Consider the following 27,708-nt stretch of genomic DNA (forward strand, 5'->3'; position numbering starts at 1 on the left):
GCATTTTGTATACAACAAACTGCATTTTGAAGAGCTGCCTGGAGTCCCGCATCCCTCATTTTGGCTCTTACAAGATGAGATAAACTTACATGAAAAAATAGAGGAACTTCCATGTGCTGTGTGTGCAAGAGTTGATTCACTTGGAATTAACCCTCCCAGGCACATTTTAGGTATCCCTTTAGCAGCTGCATGTGCCAGAACCTTTAGTGGCCCATCTCCAGGGCTCAGAGATTTTGCAGAGTCACACAGGCAGTCACTGCCTTGTGATTCCTGTGCTAGGAAGAAAAGCATTTGCTGGAATAATATTCAGAACTCACTATTAAATGTTGCAAGTTTAAGATATTCTCGTTATATTAGGATGCTTACCAAGGAAAGCCCCCCATATGGAAATCCTTGCTGAATTCACCACCATGATTTTTTTTTCTTTTAAATTTTATTAAAAATTAATACATGTTACATTTTCAAGTGTAAATACTGAAAAATAGCCTATGGCAAAATAAAAAGGCACAGGATTAAAACCAGCTTAATTGTTTCCATGGATACATGTCTGCTATTTGGCAAAAGGTATTTTATACACTTTCTACAAGAATAAGCATCATTTTAAATATATCTCTGAAGGGTGGGACCCTGTAATTTAACCATAAAGACAGAATTTGTACTCCTACAATGTGATAATTGTAGTGATGCCTCACTTGAAGGGGGTTCTTTGGAGCAGAGGAACTCAAGTGCAGGAGGAGAGTGCGACAGGCATCTTGACACAGAGCTCACTGTCACCACAAATAGCAATCCATGAACAACAAAGCAGTGATCAAAGTGCAGGGGCACAGACAGCACGAGAGTTTACACCAGCCCTAACCTGATCTGGGGGAAAAATGCACCAGAACCAGAACCAGAACACTGGAAACGGAGCAGTGGAACAGTCTCAGACAGCATTGCTGAGCCCCCAGAAAGTGGGGCTGGCGTATTAAAATTATTATTCCTTTCTGAAAAATAGATTCGTGGCTGCTTGTTGGTTTCGTTTTCTTGTGTAAGAATGAGTCCTTGTAACCCTGAAGCAGTGTCTCAGTAACAGTCAGGATGTCCTTGGAAACAGTCCTTGAGCCTGGGGACACAGCGTGGCTTCGCCAGCCCCGAGCTCCATCCCCGTCATCCCTGTGAGATTCCCAGTGGCACTGGGGACAGCTTGAGGGCTTCCCTGGCTCTCCCTGCAGCAGCTGCCCCTGCTGCTGCCCCTGGGGCTGAGCAGGACACCGGGCACATCCCTGCCAGCAGCTGGTGGTGGTGTCACCAGTGCCCCATCCCGGGTTACCACACGCGGCACGTCCCCGCGGGGTGCATGGCCGTGCCCTTCTTGCAGTGGAACACCTCGGAGAAGGCTTCAAAGTTCTGCAGGGAGCCCATCACCCTAAACAAAGAGAAGGGACTCTCATTTACATGGAAAATTGCTGCTCTGGGGGAACAGAAAGTGGCTTGGGGCCTCATGTTGGGGAAGATGAAACAGGAAAGCTGTATAAATATGATTGCCTGGCAAAAGATTATGAGAATATGGAAACTATAAGCGAGATTGAAATGAAAGCAAGCTTTGAGATCCTTCAGTTACTGAACAACTGGAAAACAATGGCATGGCTGGCTGAAGGGAATCCCCTTTTGATGGAACAACACCCTCTGCCTGCAGACAGGCCCAAGGGTCCTGTCTGCAAGCAGACCCTACCAGCTTGGCAGAAGGGGTCCAAAGAGGAGATTTTAGGGTTTAAAATGTAACACAGAATGGTGATGTAATGATTCTTATAGGCTGCATGTAAATGCTATAGGATTTGTATATTGTACTAGATTGGTTAGTGAGAATTAGAATATTCAGCACAGAAGAAGATTTATTGTATTGTAACGGGAACCTTGCTCTCTTTTACTCTTCCTCACTCTCTCATCCTCTTTACCACGCTCTTGCCTTCTTTCTCTTTACCTCTCTCTCTCTTTTTTGGGCCTGCTCTGAGCTGTGGTTGGCAGCTCCCAGCAGGGCCCTGCACCCAGGCCCTTTGCAATAAACCCCAAGTTCCAAGCCCTGGATTCAGAGATCTCTCATCTCCCTCCATCCCAACCGTCCTACCCACGATGATCCTACACATCAGAACTTGATTGCAGCTCAGAATATGGGATGCCTTAGGAAATATAAGGTAATATGAGCAATGAAATGCCAGGACACAGTGGGTTTGGTCCTGCTCCATCCCCTATTGTCACTGCCAGATTTTCTGAAAAATCCCTTCACCAGGATTTCTTCTCCTGGGAAGCTGAGGGGCCTCAGAGAAAAATGAAAACAACAATTATCTGATTGCTTCTCCTGTGTTTGCTTTGGGATGTGGTCTGGACATTGTTTACCAACAGGGGCATGTTTGATTGGTTTCATGTGAATTGTTTTTACTTAATGACCAGTCACCATCAGCTGTGTCAGACTCTGAGGAGTCAGTCACAACTTTTTATTATTCATTCTTGTTAAGCCTTCTATCTGTATCCTTTCTGTATTCTCTTTATAGTTTTAGTATAGCAATATAATATAATATAATATAATATAATATAATATAATATAATATAATATAATATAATATAATATAATATAATATAATATAATATAATATAATATAATATAATATAATATAATATATCAGCCTTCTGAGAACATGGAGTCAGATTCATCTCTTCCCTTGTCCTGGGGACCCAGCAAAGACCACACCCTATGGACTGGCAAATTTACCTGCAGGTCAGGTATAGGTAAATTCTCTCCTGCAGTGTCCTACAAGCCATGGGAGAAAATCTGGAAATCACTTGGGAGTTATCTTGTTATCAGTTATCAATTGTAAGTAACCGTAATCTGTTATCAGACTCTCCTGGGCTGTCGTGGTGCAAGGGGTTGGGTGAAGTGAGTTGTGAGTTAGTAAATGAATAAAACACACCTGTACTTCAGAGGGCTGTGAACATCTGTCTTTATGGACTGACTGGCATATTCTGGTCTGTAGGAACCACACCAGACCTGCACAGGGAGATTCATCATTAATGGCTCAGTATTGGGAATTCATGTTGGGAACCTCTCAGTGGCTTTCCCAAGACCCATCCCAGTTTGCTATGATATCACTGGGGTATGTTTTATAGAGAGGCAGAATAGATGCAATTATTTATTAATTAGCTGTTGTTTTATCAAGGTCTGGTGCTCTGGGACACATCTATCTGCCCTTGATTCCCCCCAGGGGTTTGCTCCAGCAAAGTCCAAGGGCCTGAGGCACAGCCCTGTGCATTCTCACCTGGGCAAAGTTGAGGAAGAAAAGCTGTTTGTGGGACATGTTCAGTCCAGGCAGCTTTGGCTCCTTCCCTTCCTGTTCCAGCCACTTCAAGTAGGCCTGGAAATGATCGCAGATCAACTCAGAGGAGCAGCAGGAGGATTTTGAATGGGAGGAGGGATTTAAGTCACCATATGCATTAACCAGCACGCTTCCCTTCTGTATTTGTATACATTTTCTCTCTCTAATACAAACAGTGCAGAGAATTTTATGAAAAAGCTTCAGCATAAGCACTGTTGACTTCATGGTCTCTTTCTACAGGAATTTGTATCTGTAAATAAAGTGTTAAATCTCCTCTGCTTCTCTATAGTGATGATTTTTCTCTCTTCAGGTAACTGCTCATTAAATAGCAGATAACAACTTTGCTCAATGTTAAATCCATTACCTGTTATTGCTGCACATTATTTGGCCAATTTGCTTTTTTTAGGTATATTGACATGATGGAGACAAGTTAATGTGCCCTCATGCTGGTTAATTCCCAACATTCTGTTTCTGCAGCCTCTCAGGTGCTGAGACAGGCCCAGAGCACGAAACAAAAGGGAGAATAAGGGTAAAAAGAGATCCAGCACCAGAGAACATCCATGGATTCCATGTGCAGGCACTTTGTGTCACCCCACACATCCCCTCCACATCTGTCATGGCTTTTAGAACAATCCTAATGAAGTAATTAATTGGAATGGTGTCCCTTAGGGTTGGAATTTAAATTTCTGAAAATTCAGGGTGTTCTACAAACACCATACTCAAAACACCAAACATAAAAGGTTTTACTGTGCCATCTGTTAGGGTTCTTTGTAGGGAAGAACTTTCCCTGCTCACACCTGAGCTGGACCTTTGGGCTGCTCCTGGGTGCAAGAATGGCAGCAAGCCATGGGCTCATGAAGCTTCCAGGTGTGCACCTGAGGTTTTAGCTTTTAGAATATGCTAATAACATGTTAATTGTCAAATTTTAGCACAGAATAGTTCACAGAACAGGTAAAGTTAAGGTTTTAAAGTTGAGGATTACCTTATAAGCCTGTCGGACTCCTCCGTTATCTGCAATATTTTCTCCTAATGTGCTTATGCCACTGACCTGTAAAAACAATAATTAAAATAAAATAAAAAAGAATGACAGGTCAGTCATACAACAGCCTGACATGCCTGGAGCAGAGGGAAGATGTGACTTTGTGCTGGCACAAGAAAGGAGAGAATGAAATTAGCGAAATTGCAGGGTAAGAGCTGTAGGTTGGAACAGAACACCCACAAATATAACATGGACAGAACATCACTGCACACAGACCCTGGCCTTTCTGGGCCACACCAGTGTCCCCAGTTCATCCCAGCCCTGTAGTAGATGGGGTTTGTGCTTATCCCCCATGGGGATCCCCTGTGAAATTCAATATTTGTGCAAAGCCAGAGCTGTGGCCGTTGTCACTCACGTTCTGTCCCCCTGCCAGCTCCCAGGTGTAATTCCCATACTGGTGCACCATGCACAGGGACTGTTCCTTGAAATGCAGTGCTGAGAAGTTGCTCCACCAGTCCAGCATGTTCCCATCCTTGTCAAAATTCCTACCTGCAGGAAAGCCCAGGGATAAGAGGAAAGTTTTGAGCAAGATTCTAAAGCTGCTGCTCTTGCAGTGTAGCAGCTGGGATGTTGGAGCAGCACTCCCTTCCTCTTTCCCCCTTGAATTTAGATGTTCAGAAATGTATTGGGCACAGTTTATTCTCTTTGTCACAAGGGAGTGGAACTGTGGTCTCTGTTATTCCCTGATTTCCTGTTCAGTCTGCAGCCCAGGTATAGCTCCAAGGCCTGGTTTTATTTCCATGCGGATTTTGCAGATATTGTGTAACAAAAACCTTCCCTCAGCTCTGAGGTGCTGGTTCTGTGTGACCACATGACAGAACTGAGGTTTATAGAGAATTAAAAGCTGGAATTGCAGTTCTGGAGTTTGTGTTCTTGGCTCTCTGGCTAGAACAAGGCTTTTCTTTGCTCTGGAACTCAGTTTCTGAGGCAGTTTCTCTCATCTGCACAAACTTATTGAGCATAAAAAAACCACATGGAAGAAACTCCTGACTGGTAGAGTTAGAAGTGAGCTTTCCCCCCAAATTCTTTTACATGGCATTTGGGAAGCTCTAAAAAGTCAATTTATTTCAAGCATTTGTGTCAAAAAACAAAGTCTCCTGGGATTTCAAGACACTACTGACATTTGTTCTACCCCAAAAACATTGTTCACAGATTTCACTGTATTCAGGAGCCCATGGATCTGCTTGTTTTGTGTTTCTGATCTGATGATGCTGTAAAAATAACATTTTTTTTTCCTGAGAATTGTCATTGCCTCAATTTTTTTTTTTAACACCTGCTCATTTCTTGTGCTCTGTTCGGGAAACACTCCCTGCAAAACTTTCCCCAGAGTGTTCTCAGTGTGCTCCTATTGCTGCTGAGCTGGATGTGGCTGCGCAGGGATTTCAGTCCCAGTGCACTTTAATCCCTGCCATTCCTGCCACGAGTTTTGGCTGAAATAAAAACATTTTTTTCAGTCATCTCCTCACCGTTGTCATCGAAGCCATGAGTGATCTCGTGCCCAATAACCATCCCAATCCCTCCAAAGTTCAGGGCCTGGGGCTGGTGCTTGCTGAAGAAGGGGGGCTGGAGAATCCCAGCAGGAAAAACTGCAGAGACAGGGAGAAAGAGGGAAATGCTGTAAGGTGGCTTAATTTTGCATCACTGGCAGGCAGATTGTTTTCTTGGTGTAAGGGTCAGGAAGGAACAGAAAATATAAAATGATTAGAAACAAGCTCATGCCTCATGTGAAATTGTTTCTCTCTTGATAAATGGAAAATGACAAGTTAATAAAGGTTTAATTTAGCACATCTGCAGCTGCAGTACCTCCCTGTTTGAGACCCAAGCAGCATTTACATTAAGCTTAGCCTACTTTCTGCAGTCTGGATGGCTCTCAGCAGTGCCATTGCACAGAGCAAACTGCAGGGCTGCCCCATGGGCATGAGGAGCAGCCCGGGACACACTGGGGGCATTCTCTGGGTGCTGGCACTGGGGCTGTGCCAGGCCTTCAAACCCAAGGCTGCTCAGTGACAGGGGATAAAACTGGGGAGATGAATATTCACCAGCAAAGTGCTCGAGCTGAATAGCCAGGCAGCCTTGCCCACAATCCCTGGATGGGCACAGGCAGGTTTGCCTCTGGATGCAGACCTGAACTGTTGTGAGGATAAAAGCAGCTGGTTAAAAGGGTATAAACCTACCTATCTGGTTCCTGTTGGGGGAATAGAATGCATTGACCACTGCAGCTCCAATTATCCATCTGAAAATAAACGTTGCACACAGTTAGTCATGATGGGTTTTTTCCCCCAGACATTTTTGAAATTTAATTGTGGTTAAAAAGTGCAAGGTATATAGGAAAGAATTTTAAGAATATAATCCTTTCAGGGATTATTTATTCATATCTATATCTATATCTATATCTATATCTATATCTATATCTATATCTATATCTATATCTATATCTATATCTATATCTATATCTATATCTATATCTATATCTATATCTATATCATCATCTATATCTACATCTATATCTATATCTATCTAATCTTTACATATATATACACCTATACCTATATCTATATCTACATCTATATTTATCTACATCTAATCTATATCTATATATCTATATTTATCTCTCTCTATATATGTATATATGTATGTGTATATATGTATACATATATACATGCACATATATGTACTATATATCTATATATATATGTAATATATATATTCTCAGGAATGTAGATATGGATATATAAAGAAATATAATTTCCTTGTTAGGAAGGAAGAACCTTGTAACAAGAAGGAAAACCCTTATAAAGGGATTATATATAAGGCAAAAATTAATGTAGGAAAAAGGGTGCATTGATCACAGCTGATACCAGGAAACACCTGATGGTTTCTTTATGGGCAGCTTTCATCCCAAACACACAACATTCAAGGGGCAAAGCATTTTTCACTTTACCTTAGAATAGTTTAATTCCTTGATTATCTCAGCCACAGGCATCCCCAGGTGCCCACAGCATGAGCTGAACACCCCCACCATTAACCCAGAATTTAGGCTGTGTCTGTGGCTCTGTCTGGAAACTCACATATCTTGGTCAACTCTCTCTCTCAGCTTTTTCAGGCTCTTCTGGGCTCCAGCTCTCAGGTTTTCCAGGATGTTCTCAAAGTAGCTGTGTTCACTGAAGTTTAACTGCACAAACAGGGATCCAAGCACATTGGTCAGCTGAGCAGGAAGAGGAACTCCTCGTCCCACTGAATGTCCTCTAAAGGACGTTTTGGTTGCATGGTTTCACTGAATAGTTGGTTCTTTGCACCAATTGTTTATTAATGTGTTTATTTTGATGTCCTTGGAAAGGGCAGTTGCACAGGTACAAATATTCCAGCGTGAAGAAAGCAAAGGCAGGGGTTTATTTTGAGGGATTTAGTGAGATATGCACAAAACACTTACATTGGCATATTCCAGGTCCAGTTTCTCATTGTGATCTTCCAAAATGTAATCTGGGTAGCCAATTTGTTCTTTGATTGCCATTGCCTGGAAGAAAAGAGTTGAATGTTTCCTCTTAATTGTGGTTTTTGTCAGTGTGCTGTTGTTGGGTTGCTTTTACTAAAGTTTCAATACAAAGAATAGTTAAATGTTTGGGTTTTTTTTCTTGGCTTTGGAATGGTGCTGATGGTCCTGAGGTCAATTAAAAGTTGGAAATGGTTTTTTTTTTTGGGAATTGTGTCACATCCAGTTGGCATTTTTATTGATGTGGGCTAACAAAGGATTGAAAGGAAAGGACAATGTAACGGATCATAATGTCCCCTTTTCCTCTTGTTTGTGGAGAAACTGGATATGGCGATACTACAAAATTCCAAATATTTCATGTTTATGAGGGAAAACTGAAGTTCTTTGTTGTGTCTGACCTTCTCACGAGCTTTCTCCTTGGATGCCTCATCCATCCACTGTAACTCATCCAAGGTCTCCACGAACACTTCACGGATCTTCTCTATTAAATCTCGGACCTGAAAGAGAGCCAGGGAGACACTCATCATTGCCATGCCCTATTCCCAGCTAAGGAGGGGTGAAAAGCTTCCTGCTGGAAGGCCATGTCTCCAAATTCTGTGCTCTAAACCATGGTACTGAGCACCTGAAAGCGTGGATGTGACTATATGGTCCAGGAGTGGAACAGATAACTCTCAGCATTGTTCTGGGAAAAGCTGTGAGAAGCTCAGAGAAAAGAATTAAAACAATTCTTATCTTGGTCTGTGCACCTGGTATTTATGAACACGTGGAATGTTGTACGTGATTTTTATAGAGAGAGATGTACAAGAAAGCGTTGTTCCTAACTATCCAATGGCATGAGAAATGTTGTTTGAGAACCAATCAGGTTCTGGGAGAACGATCCTGCCCATAAGTATGGGGAGTTTGGTAATAAAATTTCACTTTATGCCTTCTGAGATTTTGGAGTGAAATGTCGTTTGCTTCTCGCTGTTCCTAATACAACAATGACATAAAAGAGCATCACAAGTGAGTCCTTGCACCTTCCTGACTGCTGGATAACTCTCCCAGGCACCAGAGGGAATGGGCACTGTGGCCATTATGGATGTGTTGCTGTTGAGTCAGGAGCGACACAGCCTCCCAAGGCATTCAGAAGGCTAACTCACTTTATCAGAAAACCCATTCCTTTTTATATTCTAGTCCACTACAGGCAGACCTGATTGGTCCCTTAATCAAAAAAACCATCACCATTGGCTAATTAAGAAGACACCCACTTGCAAACAACCTTATGGGCTGTAAACAGCTTATTACAAAACACCAGGCGCAGATTGTTCAGAATTCTTTCTCTCCAGCTCCCTAAAGCCTCCCAGGCCGACTCATGGCAAAGCTTATCTAGCTCTCTCTCTCTCTCTGACCAGAGAGCTGCCACCAGAGTGGATGTACAGTAGTATGAAGGGTAAACTACATACCATCCTCTTGCTCTCACCAGCAAAAGTCTCCCGGACATACATGGCTCCCACCGCGTTCTCCAGGTTGTTGTTGACGTAGCTCACGCACTCCCTCCAGCGCGCCTCCTCCAGCGTCGTCCCGTACAGGGCCTGCAGCACCAGAGCCCACATTAACCCAAAGCTCTTCCAAACACTGCTTGAATTAACCCAAAGGTTTCAAACCGCCACCTAAATTAACCCAAACGCTGCCTAAATTAACCCAAAGCTTTCAAAGCACTGCCTAAGTTGACCCAAAGGTTTCAAACCACCACCTAAATTAACCCAAAGCTTTCAAAGCACTGCCTAAATTAACCAAAAGGTTTCAAACCGCTGCCTAAATTAACCCAAACACTGCCTAAATTAACCCAAAGCTTTAAAAGCACCACCTAAATTAACCCAAGGCTTTCAAACCACTGCCTGAATTAACCCAAAGGTTTCAAAGCATTGCCTAAATTAACCCAAATGCTGCATAAATTAACCCAAAGCTTTCAAAGCACTGCCTAAATTAACCCAAAGGTTTCAAACCACCACCTAAATTAATCCAAAGGTTTCAAAGCCACTGCCTAAATTAACTCAAACACTGTCTAAATTAACCCAAAGGTTTCAAACCACCACTTAAATTAACCAAAAGCTTTCAAACCACCACCTAAAATTACCCACCCAAATTAACCCAAAGGTTCCAAGCCACTGCCTAAATTAACCCAAAGCTGTCAAACCGCTGCCTAAATTAACCCAAAGCTTCCAAACCACTGCCTAAATTAACCCAAAGGTTCCCACTGCTGCGACTGGGCTCGTTTGAGGATTCCGTGATGTAATCACAGAATCTAGAATGGTTTGGGCTGGGAGGGAGCTTAAAGTTCGTCTCTTTCCAAAGCCCTGGCAGGGTTTTTGTGCCGAGCAGGCTGGGTTTGGTGGCAGTGGTGCTCTCCTCTTGATGAAGAGAGGAAATACCTTCCTGTAGCTGGCCCGAGCGTCCTTGAAGCGCCGGCTCAAGCTGCTGACCCGGTCGATCACCAGCCGCCAGATGAGGTAGTTCTGGATGGTGCTGCGTGGGAAAGCAGAGCTGAGCTTAACCCCCAGCAGTAAAAACCAGCACTAGGGCAGGCAGTCAGAGAGGAATCTCAGTTTTGGATGGAGACAAGGAAGGAAATCATTGCTGCCAGTCCTGGGTGTCACAGCATCTCATTTAACTGCAGAGTCATCCAGCCTGAGGGTTGGGCTGTCATGTCTGTTCTGGGATTCATTTCTTATTTTTCTTCCTTCTAGAATGCAACAAGAGCTAAGCCTGTCATGTGTTTTTTTCTTCCCATTTAACCTTTTCTAAGCAAGCAGCAAAACGAGACACCTTGTACTGCAGTATTTGGAATTTGAAACCTCCAAGGGCATTTCCTGTATTTTACAGGGGTCTAATTTTCCCTCAGAAGCTCAGAACTAGCAAAGGGGGTCCAATAATTGACATTTCAGCAATCCTTCTCTGACTTTTGTCCTACCTATCCTGCAGTTTCTTTACCTGGCTGAGTACTTGGAGATAATTGCTTTCAGCTCTTGCAGATAAGGCATCCCATACACAACCACCTCTTCCTCTGGGTCCACCTGAACACTCACTGAGACATGACACGTTGGATGAAGAAGGTCCAGTTAAATTCCTAGGCAGACAGAGAGACATTGCAGTGCTGGATGATTAAATGCCTCAGTAACTGGACTTTTGACAGTCTTATGACCTTGAATGCAGCTTTTAAAGAGATTCTGGAGGCAAAATCAGGAATGGGAATGATTTTATACCTCTGTTGAAGCACTGATCAATTCACAAAGCCATTTCCAACTGGCAAGTAATTAAGAGACCCTGAAGTATGAGACTGCTCATGAAACACTTACATTGAATGCAAACTTTTCCTGCAGCTCTGCTAAGGTCATCTTGTTGTACAACAAGGTCACATCGTGCCTTTCCTCTGCTGGGGTGGTGGCCTGGAGACATTCACAAGGTTATTACTGGAATCAACTGACAGAAATATCAATGGCTGAAATCACATGCAGGTGCACACACACACACACTCCAATAATATTCAGATTAACCAGTTTGTTTTGGGAAAAGAAAAATCATTTGGTTGTGCCCAGTGCTGCTTCCAAAAATTCAGTACAGGAGCCTGGGTCCCCCCTGTTCAATAATGTTTCACGGGTGTGTTGAGCCAAGTGGTTCCTTCTGTCCTCTCTAGAGTGGGAGGATTTCTGGGGGATTTTTAGGGTGCTGTAGCTTATCAAGGATGCAAGGGAGCCTGCCCTGGTGTTACCCCAGTGCATGGTTAGCAGAAGGTGAATTATCCTGCTTTAGAAGAGTTCCAAATAGAAATAAGGCTGGGACTGGAGCAGCACAGCAGGCAGAATTAGAGACACAGGGGCTCTGCTTTTTGGGCTGCTCATGGCACAGAAAGTCTTCTTCCCCCACTTGTTCTGCTCTGTGGCTTTTCTGCTGCATTGGAAACTGCTGCACAAACCAGCAAGAGACTCTCCCCCCTCACCCCTTGCTCCCCACAGCTTCCTGAGGAGTCTTTGACCTCTCTACTCACGTTTGCAATCTCTGTTTCAAGCTCCATGACCTTTGCCATCTCCTCTGGACAAAGGAATCATCCCTGGACACGTTCTTGTCCTCCCGGATCATTTTGGCGATGGTGATCATGAACTGCAGGTAAGCTTCCCTCACCTGCACTCGGACACAGAACAGGCAGAAAAGGTTTGCTGTCCATCATTTCATGGAATCCCAGAATGGTTGGGCTTGGAAGGACCTTAAAGCCCATCCAGTGCCACTCCTGTCATGGCAGGGACACTTTCTACTGTCCCAGGTGGCTCCAAGCCTTGTCCAACCCAACCTGGGGCACTTCCAGGGGTGGAGCAGCCACAGCTTCTCTGGGCACCCTGTGCCAGGGCCTCACCACCCTCACAGGGAAGAATTTCATCCCAATATCCCCTCTAACCCTGCCCTCTGTCAGTTTGAACCCATTCCCTCCTTGTCCTGTCACTCCAGGCCCTTGTAAACAATCTCTCTTCACCATTCCTGGGGTTCATCTTCACATTTCTCATCCAGCAAAGCATTCTCTTTGTCATGAATACCTTACAGGGCACTTGCCAGCCTCAAAACAAAAATTCTCCTCCTCTGTGCCATGCAAGCCTGGCATTCTGAGTTAGAATTACTGCTTGGGCAAAGAGGAGGCTCTGTGCTTTGCGTTACACTATGGGAACAGCGATCCAAAATTCCAGGGTGAACAGGGAAGGTTTGAGTCCTCTGAAAGTAATACCATAAATCCTCTCAGGTCTGGTTTTAGTGCCTGAAAGGAAAGCTCTGTTTCAGACAGTTCCCAGTGGCACCTTTGCTTTATTCCTGATGGGAGGCTCTGGCTGATTTATCCCTCAGAAAGGGCCTTGAAAAGGCATTTGGCTGCTGAGGGAGTGCTGATCCCTGATGCAGGAAAACTTGATGCTACCTGCTCTTCTCCTCACATATTTTTCTCCCTCTCTAGAGCCTGGAAGCCAGATAAACACAGTGGCCGTGGTGAAATCGAGTCTGGGCACTTACAGATGATGATTTGTGGTTTTAGGCTGAATGCTGAGCCTTAATCAGGCCAGACTCCCCCAGGCCTCAGGAGGAGTTTTGCCAAAAGATGCTGGACTAAGCACAGGGGGAGTTTGGGTCATCAGAGCTGGGCTCATTGTCTGGGGGCAGCGAGCTGGTAAATACAAATAAAAAGGGGTTGTGTCTCCTCCTTGGTCATTAGGATTAAAAGCACAGCCTCAGCCCCCCTGCTTTGTGCCTTCAAATTAAAGCTGTATTGGCCAGAACTGGTTTTCTTTCTCTAATTTGGGATTGTCTCTGCACTCTACCTGATTTCCCACCTCCTCCAAGTCAATCTGTGTCTGACCTTCATGCCCCAATGCATAAATATCTCTCTTTTCTGCTCTGGGTGCTGCGGTGGAGGTGACACTGCAGGGGAGATTCCCAGGTCAGCAGCTTTCCACACTTTTCCATTTCCAGATTGTTTTGTCCCAGAACCTGGGAGCACCTAAAGGTGCCCAGAAGGTGTGGGGACGATCCCCTATAAACCTGACAGGGCTATATTTTAGCTAAATTCTATATAAAGTGTAGCCAAACACACTGAAGTGAGAAGAAAACTCTTCCCACTGATGTTTTCATCTGCCTTTACAACCACGAGACAAAAGAGTCTCAAATGCTGATTGTTGTCCCTCTGTATTCCCTTCCATTCTTGTTAGGAAAATTGGTTTGATGTTGGGCTGCAAATGCTCTTTGTTAGCAAGGCATAATTGAGGAAAATAAAATGTACTAAAGCAGTATTTTCATCTTGGAAACAGACAAATTATCTGGCTCTGTTTGCAGCAGCTTTCTGTGTATTTACAGAAACAGTGTTTTTGCAGAATCAGTGGTTTTGCCCTGAGCATTGGCAGAGGAAAGCAGCTAGAAAATAATCTCTCACAATTTCATGTAATTTTGGGGGAAGGGGAGGGTAAGTGGCAGCAGATTCCTACTTGCTGTGCATCAGGGATTCAGAGGAAGATACAAGCAAATCCCCTGCACTCAAAATGTGAAGCTGTCCTTCAAAATGAGACTGTGTAAGCCACAAAACACAATTTTATTTTCTCATAACCTTCCTCGTGAGTTGCCCAGCTCTGGGCAGGCCTGGTATTTTTACTGTTGTTCAGTCCTTTTGTAAACTTTACAAAATGTTGGTTTAATTAGGAAAAAACATAGCAATGAATGTCACAGCCTGGTTGTGATTGTTGCATAGTGTGAAAATTCACGTGCTGGGGTTTTTGAAAGCACAGGGATAAGGAATAAAGTTGTTTTAGTGGCAGAAAACAAGGGATACTTACTCTCTGATAGTTGCCCCCATTAAAGTAGTAGTCCCTGGATGGCATTCCCAAACTTGGCTGGTCAATCTGAGGAGAAATGCATTTCTCTGGTTACTGGTGAACAGGAGCTGGGGCTGCCCAAAGGAATCCTTGAAGGGCAGCAGGAGATGCTGTGAGGGATAAATTCTCTATAAAGAGAATTTAGCACGCGGCGTTGGGGTGACCCCACTCCACACACCCAGAGAATTTGGGCTCTCCTGGGTCTGGGGGAGGTGGAGGGTACAGCTCGTATCTCTGGGTTTCCAGATAAGAACAGGGTGGATCTTAGTGTGGGTTATAAAGCAAAATTTTTCAGAAGTCACGGAGACCCAAGAACTAATTTATGTAACTTTTCTATGTTGCTTGAATTTAGGGCTGAACTTCTTGCACAACCATCCATTAACAAACTCTGAAATACTCTTTATGTGCTTTAAACCCATGGTTTCCTGCTATATATTAAACCTCATCCTCATTTTTATAAGTCACAAGAATTTACAGCCCTTAAATGCTGTAAACCAGCAAAAGTTCCATTGATCCTTATTTCTTTTGCTGAAACAAAAATTATGCTGCCATAAAACCATTTCCCAATATGTCTTTGAGACAGATCTGACACTGGGGGTACAGAGCTATTATCTACATTTTGCCATTATTGTTCAATGAGAAGCTCATCTGTCTGCAGTGTAAATAACAATCCATTGTGATTTTCTGGCATGTAAATAATCCCCTGTCCTTTTGTTTTTTTTCCTTACATAAATGATGTGCCTGCTGGAATCCCTGTCATCATTCCACACGAACATGTCGATGAGGACACGTTTGTTAAACCTGGAGTTCATGATGGAAAGGGTTTCCTCCATGCTCCAGTTTGGCTCTGGGAGAGAAAAGGGGAAAAAAATTCAGTCAATTTGTCAATCTGTGTCAAACTGATTGTAGTTGTGCAGTTCACAAGCTGAAATTTTGGAGATCTATTTAAATGGATCAATGAGTATTAAATGTGTGGTACTCTGACTTGTGTTTGGGAAGAGGAACTGAAAATGGAAGGATTTATTTTGGTGACAATGGCCTCTCTGCTTCAGTAAATAATTCTGACTGAGCCCTCCCAGGCCCAGCATTACCTCTGGTCTTACTCCAGTCTGCAGAAGCCACTGGCCAATCTCCAACCATCCTCAAGGCCTGCAGCAGAGGGAGGGAATCTCGTTGCTCTATAAGACCTGAGGGAGCAAAGACAAATTCTGCATTGTTTCATCCAAAAATAAAATTAGGAAAAATAGGTAACAGGCCTAACAGCTTAAATTTGCAACTGAATGTGTCATAGCAAAAAATAAGAGATATCGTGAAACCATCCTATGTAAGTCTTCAGAAAAGGAATGAAAATATTTCTGTATAATAATAATTATACATAATAATTATAACTTCTGTGATATAGGGCTGGTTTGGATTGGGTTGGTTTGGGAAAGATGAGCTGGGCCAGGTTTGTGCCTTCTGAAGGAAAGGCTTTGCATCCACACCAGGGGTGGGTACCCAACATCCACCCTTTCCACATCCCAAATGGGTATTTTGAGGTTTAATGAAATACCAAGGCATCTTCATCCATCTGAAGGGGAATTTTCCAGGCAAGGACACAAGAATTAGACAGATATTGACTGGATTTTGCTCAAAATGCTTTGTTTTTTCTGTACAGCTGGTTTTGAACCGGGGAATTGATGGAACAAGAAGACACTCACTCTCATTCATGCAGGACTTGTAAAGGATTTTAGCTTTCTGAAATGCTTCTCTGTCCCCTTGGTCTGAAGTCTCCAGCACACCTGGGGAAGGAACCATTGCAGTGAGATTTGTGCCCTGGAGACCTTTGATCATTTTACAGAAACCCCTGAGGATTCGGGGCTGTGAGAAGCACTTGTAGGCTGCAATTACTGTCAAACTGGAGAGCTCTTCACGCTGTTAATGAAATAAAGTGTCAGGAGGAAGGACCTGCGGACAGCTTGCCCTGCTCCTTTTGGAATCAGCACCCAACCACCTCTGGATAACTTTTAGTGGGAACAGGATGTCCCCACAAAATGGGTGTAGTGATGTAGAGATACAAGGACCAGGGAGAAAAAAATCCCAATGAACACTTTTGCACAAGATTAATTCTCTGTCTGATGTGCAGTGAGGAGCCTCTGAAACAAGCAGAGGTTTCTGGGGATGGAGCAGCTTCATCCCTACCTTTGAGGATGATCTCCAGCTCGTCCCTCAGGATGTCAAAGATGCTGTATCTGGAGCTGGTCTCTGGGATCACATGCCTGTTCAGCCAGCCCCCACAGGCATACTGGTAGAAATCCTGGCATGGGTCAGCTGTGGGGTCCATGTTCTGGATGATTCTGGCGGCTGGGCAGCGAAAATGGAGAGCTGAATTCTACAGACTGCCCAGGAACCTCTGGGACTGCTGAAGACACTCAGGGAGCTGCTTGGCAAAACTCATTCCCGCACGTTATGACTTGAGGAATCCTATTTTCTGCTTAGAAATGGATCTGAAGGGCAGGTGAGGAAGGGAAGATCTGAATGGCAGATGGAGAATGGCAGATGTGGAATGGCAGGTGTGGAATGGCAGGTGTGGAATGGCAGATGAAGAATTGCAGATGTGGAATGGCAGGTGGAGAATGGCAGATGGAGAATGGCAGATGTGGAATGGCAGATGTGGAATGGCAGATCTGAATGGCAGATGTAAAATTGCAGGTGTGGAATGGCAGGTGTGGAATTGCAGATATGAATGGCAGATGAAGAATTGCAGGTGTGGAATGGCAGATGTAGAATGGCAGATGAATTGCAGGTGTGGAATGGCAGGTGTGGAATTGCAGATATGAATGGCAGGTGTGGAATGGCAGATGTAGAATTGCAGGTGTGGAATGGCAGATGTGAATGGCAGATGTGGAATTGCAGATGTGGAATGGCAGGTGTGGAATGGCAGATGTGAATGGCAGATGTAGAACAGCACATCTGGATGGCAGAAGAGTTGTCCCAGAGCACAAGAGCTTGCAGGGAAGAGTGCCCAGTGCTCCCCTGGGCTCCAGTTTAGGCACTGCCCAAAAAAACCCAGTGTTCACATCGGGGTGTTGGGAACACCTGTGCTGGACCCTCACCTCTCTTGAGGTGTAGATACCACAAATAAAAAGATGAATGCCCCATGAGAGAGAAAATTCAGTCTAAAGGGAATTTTATTCTGCTTATAGACACAGATTGTGTTGGTCAGTCCATGGCCTTTGCCACACTGGCAATTTCCCTGTGCCTCTTATGAATGATATTCCTTACCCAAGGGGAAATCTCATTCCTTCTCATCCTAAACTCTGAATTATCTCTTTTTCAGGTTCAGGACCAGCCCACAAAGCCTCCCCTGTGCAGCAGGAATTCCCAACGCCCCATTACCTGCTGTCACACACCCAGGGGTGGTACAGATGTCGCCCTGAGTTGGTGCCATAGCGGGAACCTGCAGGGAGAGGAGGAAAACAGATGGAATTACTTGTTTTGGAAGGGAATTCCTCCCAAAGTCACTCACCAGAGCCCAGTCCCAGTGACAGCTCAGTGGTTTGAGAGCAGGAGAGTGAACGTTGGTGCCTGTCAAAGACATCAGATGACAACTGTGAAGAAATCTGGGGATTTTTGAGGAAAATTTATTGGCAGCAGCACTACAACAGCCTTGACAGTGAGTTTTATCTCTCCTGGAAGGAGAATAAGACCATCTTTTCTACCTGCTAACTGCCTCCACAGCCTACCCAAAGTGTGGGACCCTTTTTTAGATAATCCATTAAAATGCTCTGAGCGTCTTTGAAGTCAATGACACTGAGAGGTTTAAACAGGGGGCAAAAAGCCCAGAGCTGGGTTGGTGCTGCTCTGAGTCACCAGGATCCAATTTAGGAAATTAAATGGCATTAATTTCTCCAGGTATTTGTGTGCTGGGGAGGGCCAGCCTGCCACAGCCTCCTTTGGCCACAGTTTCATGAGGATCTGGAATTTTCAGTGCAGGAACAAGGAGACTGTGTGGACCCGTGCTCAAATTTGAGTTCAGCATGGAAAAGGCCACTGAAGTCCTGCTCTCGACTGTTCATTTTCTATTTCTGAGCGCTTGCTTTGTGAAGTTCTCCCAGTGCAGAAGACGCCCAAAAAAGCCATGCACACACATCATTTTTGATGCTGAGTATTCAAGTGAAGGTTCTGGTGATGCTGGGCAGGTGTCAGGTCCCTCCATGAACTGCACTGGGAGGGATCTGAGGGATCTCCTTGGCCCTGGGAAGGAAATTGATTTTGCTGCTTTGATTTCCCATTTAAGAAACTGGATGTCTTGCTTTACTACCCAAATATCAAATATCTTGCTTAACTACCCAACTACCCTATATCAAACAGGCAACGATGTGGTTCCACTCTGAAAAACAAAATCTCGGTCCTTTCCAGCAGATTTAGCCATTTTTAAGCTTTGGTTTTGATCCTTGTTTGCAGAAAAGGGTTACCAAAAAAATCACTTTCAATGCAAGCAAGTGCTTTACATGAGAGCAAACAAGATTACAGTAATTCAGAGGGAAATGAAACAGTGGGGGAGAAAAGAGGGCTTTGAAGTTCATCACTGGAAGTGCCATAAAAAGCCCCCACTGTGCTGGGGAATGTCCAGGGTTCAGCTGAGCGTGGCTGTGCTGGGTGGGAGCACATCTGCAAGAGACAAATTCTGTGTGTTCTGTGTCCTGCCCTGAATTTGGGATGTCCTGCCCAAATTCTGTGTCTGGCAACCTGAACAGGGGAGGAACAAAATACCTGGAACAATGGGAAGCTTCATAGAGATAGCTATATTTTTCTTTTTCTTTTATTTTTCTTTTTCTTTTTTTTTTTTTTTTTTTTTGGTGTTTGTTTCAGCATTTGTTGGGATTTTTTTTGTGGGCCAAATTTTTGGAGTTTCTTAAACCCTCTCATAATTAAACAATGGGCAAAAATCAAACCTAAAAGCCCAGGGAATCTCCAAGGGGAAAATAAAATACTTGGAGGAAAAGAAATGAGTAGTTCAAGGACAAAAAGGAATAGCAAAGAGCAAAGTGAGGAAGAAAAAAATTGTACTACAAGAATTTTGTAGCAGGATCTGTTAAATTTTGTGGAGACAATTTCTCATTGTTTCCCAGGCAGGACTGAAATGATTTATTTATTTATTTTATTTTAAAAATCAAAGCTTCTCTCTGTACTATAACCTGACAATGTCTCTCTTCATTTTCTGCTTTGAGTGAGGTTTGAGCTCCCCTCCCTTCCCCAAGGCCTCGTGGCTGTGATGCTGTAACTGAGCAGGATGAGCAGGGGAGCCAGAGTTTGGAATTCCAGGGCTCTGAAACTCTGCCCCAAACCCAGGCCATGGGAAATGGCTGGGGAGGAGATCTCGGTTTACCTGGAAAAGTGTCTCCTTTGTTCCTCTGTCAGTTCAGATCTTTCATTCCTCAGGACCTTTCCTGCCACAGCCTCTGGTCATGACCAGCTCTGCCCTCTTTGGCTTTGCAGTCTCAGATCTTTGCTCACTCAGCTGGAACTTTTCACCTCTCAAAAACTAGAAACGAACTTGAAATGCACCTTCTGAATTCTCAACAGTTCTGCCTTTTGTTTTCTCCATTAATTTTCTAGAACAACAACCTGAGTTTTCAGTAGAGACACAGTTATTTCTCTTTTTATCAGAATTAATTTTCTAGAACAACAGCCCAAGTTTTCAATAGGTGTTTACATATTTATCACTGGTATTTATATATTTATTTATATTTATATTATTTATATTTATATTTATATTATATTTATATTTTATAGTTAATCTATATATTTATTTATTTTCAATAGTTATTTATATATTTATCACTGGTATTTATATTTTTATTTTTATTTTTATTTTTATTTTTATTTTTATTTTTATTTTATTTTTATTTATATATTTATTTATTTATAGTTAATTAATATATTTATTTATTTTCGATAGGTATTTATATATTTATCACAGGTATTTATATATTTATCTCAATTAATTTTCTAGAACAGCCCAAGTTTTCAGCAGAAACACAGGTATTTCTCTATTTCTCTCATTAGTCCTCTAGAACAACAGCCCAAGTTTTCAGCAGAAACACAGGTATTTATTTACCTGGATTAATTTTCTAGAACAACAGCCTAAGTTTTCAGCAGACACACAGATATTTCTCTATTTATCTGAGTTGATTTTCTGGAACAACAGCCCAAGTTTTCAGTAGAAGCAGAGATATTTCTCCATTTATCTCAATTACTTTTCTAGGACAACAGCCCAAGTTTTCAGCAGACACACAGGTATTTCTCTCTCTGTTTTCCTCCCTGGTCAAGCCTTGCTGACAGGCTGAGTTGCAGTGATAGAGGGGCTCCTGCTTTGGCATCCATTTCAGCCTGACACAGCAGCAGCAGAGAATTGATCAGGCAAGAGGAGCTTTAATGGAGATAAATGCAACGCCCTGAGCTGAGGGACTGCTCCAAACGGAGGAAAATGAGGGAAATGAAGCGCTCCAGAGGTGAACTGCTCACCTGAGAGCTGGGAGATGCTTCAGACACCCTGGGGGCACTCTAGAGGATTTTATTGTCTTAATTTGGCCCCACAAGGAGCCACTGAGCCCTGTCCTGGCCAGCAGCAGGGGCAGAAAACCAACTTGTGGCATCTCTGCAGCCCCATGAGCAGCTCAGCTTTGGGGTGATGGTGCTTTTCAAACCCAAACTGCTTTTCCAGAGCCTTGCTGCAGCTCATTTTGAGGAAAATAAAAGCCAACCCAAGCCTTCAGCAGGGCTCTGGAGGACACAGCTTGTGTTTGGTGTCTCCCCATTTCCTGACCACAACTTGTGGCATCTCTGCAGCCCCATGAGCAGCTCAGCTTTGGGGTGATGGTGCTTTTCAAACCCAAACTGCTTTTCCAGAGCCTTGCTGCAGCTCCTTTTAAAGAGAATAAAAGCCAAGCCCTCAGCAGGGCTCTGGAGGACACAGCTTGTGCTTGGCATCTCCCCATTTCCTGACCAGCAGCAGGAACAGAAAATCAACTTGTGGCACCTCTGGGTGGCTGCAGCCCCTGGAGCAGCTCACTTTAGGGTGATGGTGCTTTGCAAACCCAAACTGCTTTTCCAGAGCTTTACTGCAGCTCATTTTAAAGAGAACAAAAGCCAAGCCAAGGCTCCTGCAGGGCTCTGGAGGACACAGCTTGTGTTTGGTACCTTTGGAGGAGCACAGATGGCTGGGGATGGCACACATGGTGACAATTAGAGCCACAGTTGTCACCAGGCACTCACTCATGTGGGAGCTTTTACCTCTCAGCACCTTCCCTTTTCTCAGATCTCCTCTGGCACTGCAAGCTGCCCTTGTTGCTGTTAGAACAGAAATTTGCTCTCAGCAAACAAGGGAATTGCCAAATTCAGGTTTTCTGTCTCAGGGAGGGCTGCCTGTGCCAGGTGGCAGCGTCTTCACAAGGAGAGCAGAACACAAATGTTTGGTTTTATTCCACCTTTCCTAGGATTTCTTACCTAGAACCATGGCTGAGCCAGAATTTGGTGTGAGAATCAGTAAATTTTGTGTTTATTGTGTTCATTTGACTGTTTTGCAGGCCTGCCTGGCCTGTCACTCCCCATTACTGCTCTGCATTCGTGTGGCTCCATCTGAGAGGGACTGAGCAGAGCCCTGCCACCCAAATGTCATCATGCCACCCAAAATGTCATCATGCCACCCAAATTTCATCATGCAGAACACAAATTTTGGTTTTATTCCACCTTTCCTAGGATTCCTTGCCTAGAACCACGGCTGAGCCAGAATTTGGTGCGAGAACCAGTAAATTTTGTATTTATTTGCCCATTTTGCAGGCCTGCCTGGCCTGTCAGCCCCCATTACTGCTCTGCATTCGTGTGGCTCCATCTGAGAGGGACTGAGCAGAGCCCTGCCACCCAAAATGTCATCATGCCACCCAAAATTTCATCATGCCACCCAAAATTTCATCATGCCCGGTGTGTTAGCTGCCACTTGGTGAAATCCTGCATCTCCCCTCAATTGCTGGCTCGTTAGGGAAGGCTCCATGTGAGCAGCACTGAAGGAGAGGAGCCAGGGCTCTGCCACCAGCTCCCCTCAGTTTTTAGTTTAGATATTGCTCCTGCTCAGCAGGCTGGTGTAAATCTGTTATTTATAGTGCACAACAATCACATTCAGCACAGGAAATGCAGTAAAAAAAAAAAAAAAGTGTTTTTTTTGTTAAAAACCACCTCCAGAACAAGGTGCTGCTTGGTTTGTGTTTGTTTGTTTGGAGAGAGCGGAGGGCTGGGACCTTCCTGACAGCCAGCAGGGACAATTCTGGGGATGCAGACACAAAAAAACATCAGTGAACCTTCCCCCTCAGAGGCAGAAATTCAAGGAAATAACCAGAATTACAGGAGCAGCAATTGGGTGAGGCTGGAAGTCGTTTGGAGGAGCTGCTGAGTGATTTGATGTGTCAGCTACAGAGGGGTTTGAGATGTTCCCCAGGCTGTGACTTTCCAGCAAGGGAGGAGGTTTGGGTTCAGGAAATGCTGAGAGGGAGCTGTGAAACAGCTGCTGAGATGGGGGTGAGGGAAGGATTGAGAACCTGTCACCCAAATATTACTTTATTCTTCCTATGTTTTCTTTCAGCTTATTTATCTGAATTAATTTTCTAGAACAACAGCCCAGGTTTTCTGTAGAAACACAGGTATTTATCTATTTATCTCAATTAATTTTCTAGAACAACAGCCCAAGTTTTCTGTATAAACACAGATATTTTTCTCTTTATCTCAATTACTTTTCTAGAACAACAGCCCAGGTTTTCAGCAGAAACACAGGTATTTATCTATTTATCTCAATTACTTTTCTAGAACAACAGCCTGAGTTTCCAGCAGAAACACAGATATTTCTCTATTTATCTCAACTAATTTTCTAGAACAACAGCCCAGGTTTCCAGCAGAAACACAGGTATTTCTCTATTTATCTCAGTTAATTTTCTAGAACAACAGCCCAAGTTTTCTGTATAAACACAGGTATTTCTCTATTTATCTGAATTAATTTTCTAGAACAACAGCCCAAGTTTTCAGCAGAAACACAGAAACACCCTCAGATGAGGGTGATTTTTTTGGGTCTGAAAAGTTCCTTGGATGTCAAAAATCCCCAAATTGTGTCCAGACCTCTGTAACTGCACTGCTGTGAGAGCTTGAGTGTTTTTGTTGGCCGGAATAGAGATAAAAATCCCAGTCAGCATTAACAGAACTCCAGGCATTATTGCTGTGCCCACAGGCCTATTTCATGCACCACAGTGCTCTTCTGCAAGATATATACAAACAGAAAATTATTCTCCCTGAAGCACAGAGCCTAAACATGCCTTTAGAAATTAAAAAAAAAAAAAAAGTGAATGCAAAGCAGGACAGGCAGTGCTTTAATTTTCTAATTTAATTCCTAATTACAAGCGAAACAAAATTATTTTTAGAAGCCTGGGTAGTGTCATTCTGACCAAGGGTGCATCAAGGTGAAGTGAGAAATCCGGATCTGCTCTTAGTGAGCAATCCAGTGTCCCATGCACATTCCAAAATTAACATTTCAGTGGGATTAGCAATTAGGAGATTCCCAGGATAACACTGGTGGTTGCATCACATGAAGGGTGCTCAGCCACATTGGCCTTTTCCTGTTGTTCTGTGGGATTTCTGTGGCACAGCTCTGAGCCAGAGGTGCTTTTCCCACGGGGAAAAAGGGATTTGAGGCTTTTGCCTGAGCATTGGGAATGGGCTGAAGTGTGACAGCAAAACAGAGCTAAGGGGGGGCACTGGGACAAAACTTTCCAAGACAAATAAAAGATATTTCTGCTGCAGGAAGAGTGTGCAGAGCTCTTACTGCCTCAGCTCTTGGCCCAGGCAATGCATGTGGACAGTGCTCTGTGAGGATGGAGCTCCTGCTGCTCATCTCCCACCAGGAATTTCATTTCCCACCTGGAATTTTCCTTTCCCACCTGGAATCTCATTTCCCACCAGGAATTTCATTTCCCACCTGGAATTTTCCTTTCCCACCTGGAATCTCATTTCCCACCTGGAATTTCATCGTCCGCCTGGAATCACCTAAAGCCAGAGGCTGCTCCAGCTGTGAGCTGGGATGGGGACAGAGGCACAAAGTGGCTCCAGGGCACAGCTGGACACATCTGGTGGGGTGTGAGGGGCACAGGGCAGCAGAACATCAGCCACGCACTCAGGGCTCAGCCTGGGAAACATTTCCAGGGAAAATTTAATTGCAGATACGAGCCTGAGAAAAGATATTTAGGTTTTCGACCTGTTTTCTCACAGGTAAGCCTTCCTTAAACACACGTAGTGAGCACAGACTCTGCCTCTGGGTTTGGGTGAGACCAGCACCTGGGCAAATGTTATTAATACCTGAATTCTGCATTGTCTGGAGCCAGCAAAGGATGTGGGGCAGATTTCCCAAGTCCTTTCTGCATGCAGGCAGCAAAACCCCAAGCTCAATGTTTGACACAGAAACTCCTCCTCCAGGACCTGGCTCTGGGGAATTTCTTTCCTCTCTCCTCTCCAGAGCTAATAGAATAAACTTTCAGATGAACTCTATCAATTCTAAACACTCAGATTTTGCCTGGTGTTTTGCTGGTGGCAAAAGGAGTGAACAATAACAAGGCTTTTTTTATGAATTATTGCTCAGGATTGTGCAGTGCTTCACTCACAAGTGCTGAAAATGCAGCTCCCTGCAGCAGGGGAGGCAGAGACAGTGTTTTGCTGCTGTGCTTTGCTCCAGTTTTGCTGCTCCCTCTTTAATTTCGCTCTCCAGTGTTTTAACGAAGCTCCCAGTCCAAGAGGCTTTGATGGAAGTGACAAACACGAGGCAGAGCTGCTCCCAAGCATTTGATGCTTCACGGGGTTTTAAAGTGGGACTTTGCGCTTGCCTGTGCCAGTGGGGAAAACTTTGGTTTTACCAAGTGCGCTCTGCAGTTAAAATATTTAGGCAAAACACTTCAAAATAACGTGCCTCAATGTCAGGTTTCTGGCAAGGTATTTGCATTCAAGTCACTGAAGCAAATCACACTTAGAGATCCAACTGCCTGTTGGAATATTTTAAAAGTCTCCTTTTCCTCAGCAGCAAGTGGCTTTTTTTTTTTTTTTTAGGCTTTCTCATTGTAATAAACAATTTCCCCTTCAGGGAGATTGTTTTTAGAAGTGTTTTAAAGCAGCTGTTGCTTTAAAAACCCTGGCAATAATGAATCTTGGCTTGTGCTCAGATAAAATAAGGAAATGTCAGTCCTCACACACAGACACACACCTTCCCTCTGAAACAGCGCACCAGCTTTGCCAAAACAGCTCTGAATCCAACAAACTGCACGGAATTAAATAAAAGCATAGAATCTCGCGGAGCATAATTCAAAATTTAAGTGAAAGCCAACACAAGCTGGGAGCAAGGCAGAAAGAGCTCAGTCCCCCACAGAGGTGACCTCATGGTCTCCCTTTATTTTTGTTTTCATTTAGCTCTGATGGGAAAAAAAAAGAAAAAAAAGAAAAAAAAAAGACTTTTTCTGCTTTTCTGCTGTTTGCAGAGGGAAGGGGAAGAGATTATTCAGATTATTCCCAGGTTCTTACCTCTGCTGCTGGCATAGAGGATCACCAGGGCGACGGCAGCACAAGTCATGAGGAGCAGCAGGACAGCCAGCCCGATGGCCACAAAGCTCCAGGGCTTCTTCCCAGATTTGGTCGATTTTTCCACAATATCCATTTGACTTTCTGATTTCCCCATTATTGTAACTCTAAATCGGGGAGGGGAGGGCGAGAAAGGGTTAACAGCACGGCTACATCAGGATGGGGAGAAGGAAAAAAAAAAAAAAGGAAGCAGGATAAAAACAAAGAGAAAAAGAAAAAGTCCAAGTTATTACATGTATTTGTCCATCTGATTGTCCACAGATTTGCCAAGATCATTCTCCATCTCCCGTGCCTGCGTGTCTGCTCTGGGGGGTGTCTGGCAGTGTCACAACTTCAGGAGCCTCTTTGGGAAGTCTGGAAAAGTCTCATGACCAGGTTGGGCAACTCCTTTCTCGCAGGCAGGGAAGGAGGGGGGCAAAGAGCCGCTTTCACCGCCCGCTTCCAAAGTATTCCCTGAATAATCGGAATAATCCCTCCGTGGCGCTGGGCAGCTCCGCAGGGCTCTGTCAGCAGAGGGGGGAGCTGCGCTGGGACCCTCGCAGGGCTCTGTCACCTCTGTCACCTCTCGGGGAATCCGGGCTGGGACCCTCGCAGGCTCTGTCACCACTCAGGGAATCCGGGCTGGGACCCTCGCAGGCTCTGTCACCTCTGTCACCACTCAGGGCAGCCGGGCTGGGACCCTCGCAGGCTCTGTCACCTCTCGGGGAATCCGGGCTGGGACCCTCGCAGGCTCTGTCACCATTCAGGGAATCCGGGCTGGGACCCTCGCCGGTGCCCGGGAGCGGCTCCGGGAGCGCAGGACGGGCACAGCGGGCGGCTCCGGGCACGGCGGGCGGCTCCGGGAGGCTGCGGCTCTGCCAGGCTGCTCCGAGCCATGCTCAGGCTTGGGAGCTCAGCCCCGAGCCCTTCCCAGCTCCAGGGAGATGCTCCGGAGGGGAGGAGGGAGTGGGATGGGCTGGAGGCGCTCCGAGCCGCGGCGGCGGCTCCCGAGCTGCCCGGGGCTCTGTTAGCCCGGGATTCTGTTATCCCCGGGGCTCTGTTAGCCCGGAATCCACACGGGATTGTGTTATCCCAGCGGCTCTGTTAGCCTTGAATGCCACCCGAGATTGTGTTATCCCTGAATCCACTCGGGATTGTGTTATCCCCGGGGTTCTGTTATCCCGGGATGACACCCGGGATTGTGTTAGCCCCGGAGTTCTGTTATCCCTGAATGCAACCCAGGGTTCTGTTACTCTGGAATCCCACCCAGGATCCTGTTATCCTTGGAATGCCACCCAGGATTCTGTTATTCCTGAATGCCACCCGGGGTTCTGTTACCCCTTAAATGCCACTCGGGACCCTGTTACCCCTGGAATTCCACCCGGGGTTCTGTAATCCCTCAATGCCACCCATTATTCTGTTATCCCCGGGATGCCACCCGGGATTCTGTTACCCCTGGATTTCCACCCGGGATTCTGTTATCCCTGCGATTCCACCCGGGATCCTGTTACCCCCGGGATGCCACCCGGATTCTGTTATCCCTGAAATGCCACCCGTTGTTCTGTTATGCCTGAATTCCACCCGGGATCCTGTTACCCCGGTTTTTTTTCGGCCGCTGCCCTCCATGGGAACCCGCTGGGGCTCTCCGGCTTCCCCGAGCGCCGGCAGCTTTGGGGTGGGATGAACGGAGAAGCGTGAGCAAACGGGCTGATTTATGGGCTGTTGCAGGCAGTGCACACAATTCCTGCATGGAAATGCGGCTGGGAACAGCTGGGACAGGCACTAAAAGCAAGGGCAGGGTGGGTTTCCCATGGGTTTTGTTTCACCCTGCTG

At 44.9% G+C, this 27,708-nt stretch overlaps 1 protein-coding gene across 1 annotated transcript; it reads right to left on the reverse strand.

The window, feature by feature from the left end:
• Positions 1–411: 411 nt before the first annotated feature.
• MMEL1 (membrane metalloendopeptidase like 1) lies at positions 412–26,708 on the reverse strand. Its single transcript, XM_036396441.1, is given in 26 exon segments — positions 412–1,405; positions 2,946–3,022; positions 3,291–3,386; positions 4,330–4,395; positions 4,742–4,875; positions 5,853–5,972; positions 6,561–6,619; positions 7,455–7,558; positions 7,817–7,900; positions 8,275–8,373; positions 9,319–9,447; positions 10,288–10,381; positions 10,847–10,946; positions 10,949–10,982; positions 11,212–11,301; positions 11,901–11,947; positions 11,950–12,034; positions 14,215–14,280; positions 14,982–15,100; positions 15,345–15,440; positions 15,954–16,034; positions 16,435–16,596; positions 17,632–17,668; positions 17,670–17,692; positions 25,840–26,003; positions 26,130–26,708. Coding segments are annotated over 26 exon segments (2,316 nt in total). The 5' UTR covers positions 26,180–26,708; the 3' UTR covers positions 412–1,305.
• Positions 26,709–27,708: the final 1,000 nt, after the last annotated feature.

Source organism: Molothrus ater, chromosome 23, assembly GCF_012460135.2.
Source record: "Molothrus ater isolate BHLD 08-10-18 breed brown headed cowbird chromosome 23, BPBGC_Mater_1.1, whole genome shotgun sequence".
Lineage (NCBI taxonomy): Eukaryota > Metazoa > Chordata > Aves > Passeriformes > Icteridae > Molothrus > Molothrus ater.